General features: G+C 35.6%; 1 protein-coding gene across 15 annotated transcripts in view; it reads left to right on the forward strand.

The window, feature by feature from the left end:
* NRG1 (neuregulin 1) overlaps positions 1-12,045 on the forward strand; it is a 1,026,954-nt gene that overhangs the window by 883,838 nt on the left and 131,071 nt on the right. For 11 of the 15 annotated variants that reach the window (XM_019642856.1, XM_019642855.1, XM_019642857.1 and 8 more), the window contains exon 5: positions 701-751. The exons of the other annotated variants lie outside the window; for them this stretch is intronic. In XM_019642856.1, the coding sequence (XP_019498401.1) occupies positions 701-751 (51 nt within the window). The remainder of the gene's footprint in view (positions 1-700; positions 752-12,045) is intronic. 15 annotated transcript variants of the gene reach the window in all.

The following is a 12,045-nucleotide window of genomic DNA, read 5'->3' on the forward strand; positions in this document are numbered from 1 at the left end:
AAAAACCCTTAGGTCCCATGCTTTTTTGTGCATGAGCTATGTTTCATGCTCTGCCTGTACTTAAATACTGGTTTCCTTCCATTATGCTTGCTACCTAAGAGAATCTTGCCACTGTACATCCCCAATGATTGTATTATGTATTTATTTAGCATGTTTGATTTGATCCTAATGTAATCACTCTAGTAGATGTGCATGGGTTTTGTTTAGCACCATGTTTGGTCAAGATGTTTATGCAGACCAAGTTGCCCAAAAATGTTCTCATTCTTCTATTTTTTTTTCTTTATGCATGAAAGTTGACTTTTATTCTTTGAATATGGGGATTGTTCTCTTTGGTTTCATGTTCCTTAGAAACAAATTCACACCTAAGAAGGAATTGTTTATCTCACCTGTACTGTGGATCTATTCAGAGTAGTATTTCTAGGAAGTGCATACAACGGTTGGTATGTGGGGTATCTTTGCAGATGGACTGACTCATTTTCATCTCTTTCAAAAGTCTTTGAGTCTGGGCTACAGAAATATTGCTTTGTGGTCTTTGAATATTGCATATACCTTCCTTTGACTTTGAAATGCTTCAGCTTTTCTGTTGCACCATTTTCTGGTCCTCTTTTTCTAGATGATACCTCGAGCCTGGCCAATTTCTAGTTTAAGAATCCAAGTGGCATGACTCAATAAAGCCTCATTCCACTTTTATGTTTTATAGAGTCTCCCATTAGAATATCAGTAACAACAGAAGGAGCAAATACTTCTTCATGTAAGTATTTTTAAATATTCTGTTCATTAGTTTTTAACCCCAAACAATACCTGCTTCCTAAGATCATATTCATGTCTATCCTCTGCGCTTATTGAGGGGCAAGGTATCAAGTCTGGGAGCAGGTGGTATTTGCTGTTTGGAATAGAAATAGCCCCCTGCAGTGTTTGGAGTCAACTAGATAACCCTCCCTAAGATATGTATGGATATTAAAACATACCACACATGTGGTGGTTTTAGGAAAATGTAGTGTCTTTGAATGCTAGAAAATAGCTGCATAGCCTCTGAGGCCTGTTCTGGGTGAGCGGTAGAGAACACTGTGTTTTTGTGTGTTTTTTTAAGAGTGTCATGATGCCTTCAGCATGATGCTTGAGGCGTGATACCCAGTTATCTGGGGCCTCTAGTCCAATTCTCCTCAGTTCTCCTATAAAGTCTGCTATGATGGAGTAAGGAAACTATATATAGATGCCCTTAATTCAAATTTGATAGCAAGTGACTAATTACAAAAATGTTTGAAAGCACGTCCCTAGGCAAGATCTCAGAGTCGTTTTCATCTGTTTAATGTTAAATGTGCTCTGTGCTTATGGAGTTCTACAACTGTTAGATTGATTGGTGCTTTGTGCTATGTCAGGGGAACTTAAGGCATTAGCAAGGACTAGTAAAAATAGTTTTGATACTTATAAATTTTGAATAACATAGAATTAAATTTTGATATCCAACAAGGGAATTTATCAGAACTTGAAAATAAAATTTGTAACGACAGCCTTTCCCTTATGTTAACTCTTTATTTAAAGCTAGTCCTCAGTTGGTAAACTCTTCAATAAATAGATGTTCCCCGTTATTCAATGCCAACCTGGAGCATGTGCTGAAGGAACAATTTCTTTTCAGCGTGGTAGGCACCCTTTGAAAAGAAGGTCTGTACTTTTGGCAACATCAGTTGTTTTGTCAATCTGTTTAAATAGCTACCATTTGACCTCAAGCCTTTCCTTTCGGGTTGGTGGTACCAGAACTGTAATGGTACGATGTAAACATATTTCTTATTGCATGAAGTAGATGGTTTGTCTACATTTGAGCTAGATAATGCATCATTTAACTGGATTAATGATAACAATCTAGTGAGATCAAACAGGAAATGAAATGCTAAGAAGGACTAAATTGGCTCCCTCTGTTTTCTAAGGACACTCATTACATACTCCAAAACGATAATCCCTCCTGGGGGAGTTCAGGATATTTGCTATTGCTATTTAATTCTACTTATAAAAAAATTAGTATAATTATATAGATTTGAGCTAACTGCCATGAAGGAATCCTGCTGAGCTTTGTTTTATAGTTTTCAGTGTTTATTATACAAAAGCAAATACTAAATTGTTTCTTTTTGGCGCTTTGTCTGGGAATAATTTTTCCCCTGCATGATTCATTGAATAAAGTTATTGAAACTCTGGTAATTGGAATCCTTCATGGTATCATTAATGGGTGCTATTCCTAAGCGTAGCTGAGTAATTTTGGAAGAGAAGACTTATTTCTTTTGGTTTTTCCAAAGTCTGAAGGAACTGAAATGAATCTCTCAGTTCACATTTTTCTATGCATTGCAATATTGTTGAGAGGAAAATAATTTTCAAATCTGACGTGGATCTCTAACTCTCAGCAGAATTAGTTCCTGACTGGCAGTAAAAGTTTAAGACTAAGAATGAAGGCTTTCTATACCATTACGTTAAAATATTTCAATGTTCCGTTTTCATACATCACTCCCCATTCAGGGTAGGCCCTCAGTAAATATTGTTGAATTGATTAAAGAATACATTGTTTTCATCTCATGAAAACCATGCTTTATTATTTGAAAATAGAAACCGGTAGTGGCAGCATCCTAAGTCCAGCCTTGGTCAGAGCAATGAAAGCAGCCTGAGTCACTCAGCTCATTTACAGGCAACGTCGTGCTGCACTCTGCATTGCAGGAGTGCGTGACATCAACGCATCTCTATTTAGTAAGGGCTGAAGGTGAAACCTGAAGAATCGGCGCTGGCAATAAGCTGGGTGTAAACGTTCAGAATATGTAAGAGTCAGAGGTCTTGAAAGAGTTCACATGGGTCAGAAATAATCAGCCCTGAAGAACAGGGTTTTGTTTCTGGTTTTTTTTTTTTTTTTTCCCACTTAGTATCAGCCAGAAAGGAGGCACTGGGAATTCCCTGTGTGTGAAAAGCGAACTACGCTATTATAATGTAATCATGTCTGTGTGGCTACATTCTTTGAACTATTGACATTGGTGTTTTCTAAAGTAAATTTTGAAAGGCCGTTCTGAAGTAGTATGGATTCAGCAAAGCTGTTATGTATTATAAGGGTTTGGGGTGTTTTGGGGGTCAGTGTGACAAAAAGTGCTGCAGCTTTGTTACTTTTCAGCTCCTTAAGGTACAAATGTGCACATCCTTATAGGGAAACGCCCCCCCCTTCCTGCCAGCCCTGTTTTGAAAGCCGCTCCCTGCTGGGTGAATCTTGAGAGGGTTCAGCAGTGGTAGTTTGTGTCCTTGGTCCTGCTGGATACCCTGTCTGTGATGCCAGGTGTCTTCTCAGCCACCATCTTGTTTCTCCCCAAAGCCTTCCCTGACCCCCCCCTTGGCCCTCAAACTTCTGCTTTTCTCTTCCAAAGCTCATGTTGGAATAGAAAAAGCAAAAAGAAGAAAATAAGAATTGCCCACCTACCTAACAGAAGTAATATTGCTAATATTTAGTGTTTTTTGTTCTAATCAGTGTTTTTCATTCAGGTTTTCTACTTATCCAACCTCCCTCTTATCTACTTAATGCATCATAAGCATTTTCCCCATGTTATTAAATAAGTATTAGAAATTTAAAACAAAATTTTAACCTAAAATTTTTTAATATTCTTTTTTTTGAAACCACGGTAACAATAAAATCATTCTTGATTAGGGGGTTTTAAGGGGTACATTTTTCATGTGCAAACACATCATTTTTGCCCTCTTTGTATTTATTTTTCCTAGCATTGCATAGATATTGGTAGAATATCAAAGGTAGTAATCCTTCCCTTTGTGAGGCAAAATTTAACTACTTCTTTTTTGAAATTAGGAACTTGCATTGTACATTCACTACGTTTAGAATTGTTAATTATATATTTTTTAAAGTTTCTTATAATACGGTAATCTCCTGACAAAGATCAACATTATTTTCCTTCATTTTATTTTATTTGTAAATCGGGTATCTGTGATTTAAAACATATAAATAATTTGCTAAATGAATATCCTATTACACACAAATGACAGGTTGTAGAAGGAGAAATTGAATCTTACAAAACACTAAGTAGGACTATCCTATTCCTGCTTTATATAGAATCAGCAAAAAAGCAAGTAGATTGTTTAGAACAACCTTAATGACTTCTCTGAAATGCCAGCTGCCGATGACCCCATTTTGCAGATGATTTTGTTGAATGCTAGAAGAAATCCAATTGTTAAAACAACCACTTTGCTAAATTAAGCACCATCCATTCCAATTTAATATATAAATTAGGAAAACAAAAAATGAAAAGCCTAATGAATAGAAATAGGAAAGAAAATAAAGATAAGTTTCTGGAAAATAGTCTTAAGTAGTAATATGTTTCAAATAATGATTAATAATAATAATAAATAATAATAGCAGACATTTATTGAAGACTTACTATGTGCCAGGTGCTATGCTGGCAATTCACGTGAATGATGGCTGATAGTTCTTACAAAACCTTATTCCGTTTTTCAGATGATGACCCTGATGTATCTTGTCTAAAGTCATACTTTAGCAGGATGAACCCTAGTCAGCACTCGGCTGCTATGATGCATGAGGTTTAGTTGCCTCAAAGAAAAATCCTTTAATATTAAAAGGAATGAGATTCTGTGAATGGACTGAAGAGTAGCCTTTGATACAAAGTGAAGTGGGAGTATGTGTTGTAGATTAAGGTAAATACATTGCCTGGAACCAGCTGATCCCATATAATCTTTATGTTACACATCAAAGCATGACAGGTGGTGAGGTGAAATGGAAAGAACGCACACTTTGGGTACACTCATGTTCCTAAGTTTAAATAGTGGTGCTTTCAATTACGGTGTAATCTTAGGCAAGTCATTTAACCTCCCTGAGATGCAGTTTCTATGTCTGTATAATCTTATGCATCTCAAACCTATGTGGGTAAGCTTAATGTGGGAAGATGAACGAGACTCGTTTAGGACAGCCTTGCTTTCATATGGTCTCCCCTGAGTATGGAAGAGAGCGAATACCTAAAAGAAGTGATGTGGCACTGAAGATAGAATGGAAATTAAGGGAGTCCTTGCCTCTTATTTCAATAACGTAGGGCAACGTCCTTATTGTTGGAGGAGGAAGACAGTTAATGGTTTTTAGTCTGAATGATTCTGCTGGAAAGAAAGTTCTGTGCCAAGAAATCACTGTGTCTTTTCAAAATATTATATATCCTCAGCTAAAGCTACATTTTAAAGGAACTTATCCAGGAAGTCCTCTTTGGGATCTCTGAATGAAATGAACAATTCAATCTTTAATTTGGCACCTGAAAGAGCTAGCTGAAGGGAAAAGAAAAATGTCTTTTGTCTGCAGAGACATTTCTGTTATAATGAGATACAGCATTTTCACTTGGGAATAGCACAGTGATATGTATTGATTAGATGGGACCAGGTCTGCTGGCCCATTGGTGAGATTTAGAGCTATGGTTCTTACATTCCACCCTCAGCTATAACTGACTTACCTGCTTTAATGGTACAGGAAACTGCCTAGACCTTTGCTTAATGATTCTCAGCTAGGAAAAAAATGGTTTTTCGATTTCAGATCTTTATTTGTGGCAAAATATGAACTCCGTCCTGTTATTATTGGAGAGCTTCTTCTTGAATTCAGATTTTTCCAGGTTTCTATAAACATGTCCTTTTCAAGGGTGTGGTGGCTCTGTTTACTGTAGACAAACAAATGACCATGCATCATATAGCAATAAAATATAATTTGAAAAGGAAATTGTGCAACTGGTATTACTTCCCTCTTTCTGATTGCCTAGAGTTAGTTACAGATATTTAGGACATATCATGACTTGGAGCAAGAGTGGGCACTTGTATATCACAGCCATTCAGAGGCTCAGGTAACATATTGCCTCCATGTTCAGTTCATTCATTTTGTAAGTGAATATATATATTTTTTATTCCTTATGGTACTACAAGTATAATATAATTTTTAAGTTCTACCTTTGCCCTTTCTAAAGCCATTCACTGACTTTCATTGCATTCCATTGCTGGACAAGATAATCTCAAAACTTTTTTTTTTTCTCAAAAAGATTTTATTGGGGAATTGGGGAAGGGAAACAGTGTTGGGGAATTGGGGAAGGGGAACAGCCAAGTTGTTGTCCTTCAATCTTAGTTGTGGAGCGTGCAGCTAGCTGATCTCCTAGTCCAGTCACCATCCGGCTGACTATCACAGCTCAGCTCAACGTGCTGTGTTCAATCTTAGTTGCAGGTGGGCATAGCCCACCATCCCATGCGGAAGTTGAACCGGCAACCTTGTTGTTAGGAGCATGTGCTTTTACCAGCTGAGCCATCCTGCCACCTGTTGGCAGCTCAGCGGCAGCTCAGCTCAGGCACAGCTCACTGGCCCATGTGGGAATCGAACCAGCAACCCTGTTGCTCAGAGCTTGTGCTCTTAACCAACTGAACCAATAGACCTGCCCAATCTCAAAACTTTTTATCACATGTATAACTAAATCATATTTTTTGTATTGAGTTGAAATTAACATTTTTCAAAGTTGTTCTTCTGAACTATACAACTATAGGTGTGTGCTATGTATATATAAATGACTAGTATTTGTATCATGCTGTATATTTTATAAGGCATATTATCACTTATTGAGTAATTTATTCACATAATATCTCTGTGATCTAGGTTTCATCACCTTTGTCAGGTGAATGACTTGAGGCTCAGAAATTTCTGACATATCCATGTTCAAAAACTAAGTAGGTGTTAGAGCAGAAACTTAAATCTGAATCTCCGATTTCAAATTTTATGGTCTTTTAGCACAAAGTCTTATGGGATTCATACGGGGAGGCCTTCTTTAAAAAAAATAATCAAAATGGAGTTTTTATAAAGACTTTGGGAATATAAACAACCACATTTATTCCAGTTATCTCAAAGCCACTTTTACTGAAATACTACATTCTCCACAATCTACAATGTAATAAAATGGACAGGAGAGCCCTTAATGACAATACAATCAAAGCGTTTAATACTATAAAAGGAGGTGGAAACGTTGACTCTTTGGTTTTATTACTTTGAGAATGATGTGATTTATTGTAAAACATGTTATTTATGGAGACAAGAATAATCATAGAGCCATTGTAACAATGGGAATCTGATCTTGATCAAACAGGCAAATCTTCCTCAGTGGTAGTTTGTTTAGGTTTGATGCATTGCCAGGCTAACTACTGTTTAATTTATTGTATAACATTATAAATCCTGGAAATTATTTGTATGAGAGCTAAATTTGTTAGTAGAAAATGATCAGACCTGGAGCAATTATTTCTCTGTGTTTTATTATTGTGGGGCTTTTTATTAGAATAGTCTCTTTAACATTAAAAAAAAATGTATCTTCCATCTTTTTGTGTATCAGCTGGGAGAAGGATGGACATCCTTTTTCTCTTTTTTTAAGAGAAGCATTAAAATTATAGTAAGTGTTATTAAGTATTACAGACAGAATAGTTAAACAGATTATATATAAAAGATTTAAAAATAAATTTTTTAACGGTGAAATGGAGGCAAAAGAATGGAAACAGAGAGGTATATCTCAAGAATGCATCTAGGAAACAGCTACCAAGATTTTGATAAATTTACTTATGCTGAACTTGGTGCTTTTGTTAATGCTTCCTTTTTTCAAGTTATCTAGGAAGCTGAGAATTAGGAAGATAGGAATAGAGGCTTTAAATTGAAAGAACCTGGATGATATAAGAAACAGCTCCCCACCCAAAAAAAAAAAATTAAAAAGGAATAAGAGGAATGAGAGAGGAACCACGTGATAAAGGAGCAAAATAAGAAATCTTCATAGTGATTTAGTTACTAGGATTTTCTCAATTGCAAGTGATAGCAATTCAACTCCAAGAGTTTAAATATAAAGGGAGTATATGGCTTACATAACTGGCCCAATTTGATCCAGAGGCTCAAATGATATAATAGGATAGTTTCTTAGTCTTTATGCTTTGCTTCCCTGCAAATGTTAGTTTCATTCTTAGTGGTTTTTTTTCTGATTGACAGGGAGATACCTGCTAGTATCTCTAAGCTTGTATTCCCTCTGCTCATAATCTAGAAAAAAAGAGAAAGTCTACTCCCTTATCCAATCAGCAAATTTTAAGGAAAAATCTGATTGGCTTTGCTTGCATCATATGCCTACCCCTAAAATAATTACTGTATCCTGGGAGATTAATGACTGATTGGGCAGGGGCTGGGTCAGATGTCTTGTGCTGTGTGTGCCTGGGTTAGTGAGACAGATGGGCTCAGCCCCATGGGAACTTCATGGTATAGGTTCATTACAGAGAGCAGGGTTCCGTACCTAAAGGAGAGGACAGTTGCTAGACAGGCAAAACCAGCACGGGCCTCTACAGCTCATGAGCAGACACTTGAGAAGAATCAGGAAATAGATATCAGTCACAGAGCATTTTAAAGGAAAACTGAAAATAGATGTTATTGAAAATTAATTGGGCAGATCAAATAAAAGCAGGGTTACCATTTCAAATAATGAGGTAGAAAAATGAACACAATCGAAACATCATTTTTAAAAGATTCTTCATTAGTACTTATGAGCACATTATAATCGTTCTTAGGAATGCTCTCAGTTTTAATCCAGGAACTCATGCTTTTCTGAAGAAAGAGTGAAAAATTGAGTTACAGTTTTCAAATTAGAATGCATGGGGCACATTTTGAAATCTGTAAAATGTTCTGACTTTGGATTTAAAAGTCAAAGAGTACTCGATCCAGTTTATTTTTTTTTTAAATATCCATGATTAACTAGATTTTGAAAAAATTGCTACTTTTATTCACCAGAATAGCTGCATGTTGACTGGTGGTTTCTTCTCTTTTCTCTTCTTTTCTTTGCTCTTCTCTTCACTTTTCCTTTCTTTCCTTTTCAGTAAGAAAAGAAAAAGAAAAATGCTTAGCCCATTCCATTTAATATTGCACAGAAAACTCAGTTGGATTCTCAGCCTCACAGACAGCACCGCTGAAACCTAGAGGAGGCCCTGTCTCTTTTAATAGTTCATCTGTGGTCACATCTCACTTTTCTCTGCCCTACTCTTGTTATAGCACATCTAGCATTAATTCATTTCTTTAATAAAGGTGCTCTGTATACATAGTTCAACTGATCATCAAAGAACTGCCTGAATGGCACTTTTCATTTTATCTCTCACTCTACCAGAGGTCAACAAAATCTTAACAACCAGTTATATGGGTTTATAACCTAAATGTATTACAGCCTAAAGCTGTGCTCATCTTCATCCAAGTCCATAACTGTCTTTTATTTAGGAGATGTGGTGTTTAGATGGAATTATTCATCAAATATGAGCTATCATTTTGTTCTTTGCTCAGATATTTCAGAGCCTTTTCTTCAGTAAATATCAAACTTTTTTAGAAATGTGACAAGGAGAGGAAGGGAGGGACAGACTGAGATTGGCTTTGTTAAATATTTCAGGGACTTTTATTCATAACGATAAAAAATTTCATAAATTTTTCTTTTGATTTTTGAAAGGGATTTTGGGCTATTAACTTCTCCATTTCAACAGTAAGAAAAGTAAAATATAAATAGGGATAGGCTAAGGGACAACTAAGGTCAAATAAATTAAAGAAAATGAGTGGTGAATTCAAGATTAAAATTTGATGACCCTATTTCTGCTATTTGATTCTTAGATTGCTGAGGACTTTCCCCCCTCTTTAATAAAATAAACAAATAGTTAATTCAGTTCCTTCGAGATTCCAGCATGATGCTAGGAACTGTGATGTGTATTTCTTGGAGAGGGGAGTGGTGGGGGAGATGAATAGAGAATGATCCTTGGGCTGAAGGAGTTTGCAGTAAAGTAAAAAGGTTAATTGTGGTTAATTATGCTAATCATGTATAATGACACATAATCGTAATACAGAGTAGAATTTGGGGGGCAGACTGTTAAATCAAGTTGTTGTTTTTTCCTTTAGTCATATTGCCTAAGAGAGAATACATTTATACATTCTGTGCTATGTGATCTAAAAGGAAATATATTTGGGTAGTATTTTTTTATTTTTATTTTTTACTGTTGTCTTTTTCTAAGTAGCCAATTACAGTTTAAGCTCAATAATTTTACCAACAAATCAGAATCATGAAATTTATCCCACTTAAAAGATGATGAAAATCTATAATTTACCACTAAAAGTAAAAAACGAATGAAGATTAAAAGGTATCAAAAATTAACTCATATTAAGTATGTTTTGAAAGTAGTTTGGGGAATTTTTAAAGGGTTTAGAAATTTAACTAGAAACTTTTAGAGGAGCACAATTACAGTATGGTAAATGGAATTGCTGTTAATCAGAAATTTACCCTTGATGCATAGATGGACTTACAAAGATATGGTACATATCTGAGGAAATATTTTTGATTAAGCTGCCTGGAAATGTATATAAAAAGGTTGCAATTTTTTGAACAATTTTATTTTCATTAGGTAAGGCCTTTTTTTTTTTTCCTTTCCCTAAATGTCATTCAGTTGACCCAAAGGTGGGAGAAGTGACAAACTTGAAAATGTATGTCTAGTAAATTAATCAATTAAAATTATTAAATATTGAAAAGCAAAGTCTTTCTTTACAATGATTACTCTCTTGATTTTTTTTAAATTCACTTATCGAGAGCAGTGATTAATTGACAAGAAGTTTCTGTGTTATTTGATCAAGTTTTCAACTACAAATATCCCTTATGGGAATTAAGATATACTAAGAAAAAAAGAATCCTGCAAGAGAAAATATATACAATTCTATTTCATAATGTTCTATATAAACATTATCCTACATTTTAACTCAGAGATCTAGCTATTTAATCAACCTTTAAAAATCCATGTCGTTCACAAATAATGTAACTTTGAGAACAGATTGTGGTTCTTTATAATTATTAGCCTACAAGGCTCCATGAAGGAAGTTGCTGCATTTCTCCCCCACCCCCACCCCCCAAAAAAGCAAAAAAGAACCTATAGAACTGACATGTCCCACCTCTGATTAAATGTACCTGGAGGAACCCCCCTTGTCAGACAGGGTGTTTTTATGATAAATGTGCTATAAAGGGAATATAAAGAGGAATAGACTTGCTTGTATCTGAGAGAAAATTATTTGAGTGGCCATAATAGTTTCTTTACACATTTTGCACATTTCCCTTTAGTTGATCTAGATGGATTATTTTTCTCTGTTGTCCTCATAGCAGCTTCTTAATTTCACGTCCCTAATGTTCCAAAGCAGAAATGCATCTTTGTTCAGACTTTCCTCAAGTTATCTGTGAAAAAATAAACCCTACAAAGAGTCCTTGGGTATGTTTTAGGATGAATAGACTATGGGGGCAGGAGAATTACCTTGTATGTGCAAATGAGACTGTGTGAAAGCAAGTATAAGCTTTAGGAAGGAATTAGGTGACTCAAGGGCACATAAGGCGATTATTGGAACCTTTAAAGACCTTTTAAGTGCAGGTAAATGGGACTGAGATTTAAAATTGTTCATCCTAGTGAAAATATAAAAGTGAAACATAACATCCACTACATATATGCAAACAGACATGAGTATAGTAAAACTTTCGGCTTGTTTTTTTTAAACTTCTAGAACAGGGCTCGGCAAACTTTTGAGACGGAAGAGCCGCCAGGGGTCAGCAAACTGCAGCTTGCGAGCCGCAGGCTCTGAAGTAAAATTGAAGATGAAAATAAAACTATCATCGTTTCATTTATAAAAATTTTAAAGGACATTATTCACATAATGGTGATTATGTAAAAATATATTTATGGATCTCGAATAATTTTTAAATTGCTGTGAGGGACAGGATTGGCTCTTCCAGGGGTCAGCAAACTTTTGAGATGGAACCTACCCAAAGAGCCGCATGTGGCTTGCGAGCCACAGTTTGCCGACCCCTGGTCTAGAATATTGTCTGTGACCTTTTGGGTAAAACGTACTTTGAGGAGTGAGTCTATTAGAAGCTTCTGTTTGAGAAAGTCTTCATGAAGCATAGGGTCAGCTATAATCTCATTACTTTTCAAAATGTCACAGTTCCTTCACTCCTTTTTAAAGAGAAGGGC

Source organism: Hipposideros armiger, unplaced genomic scaffold (genome assembly GCF_001890085.2).
Source record: "Hipposideros armiger isolate ML-2016 unplaced genomic scaffold, ASM189008v1 scaffold_73, whole genome shotgun sequence".
Taxonomy (NCBI): Eukaryota; Metazoa; Chordata; class Mammalia; order Chiroptera; family Hipposideridae; genus Hipposideros; species Hipposideros armiger.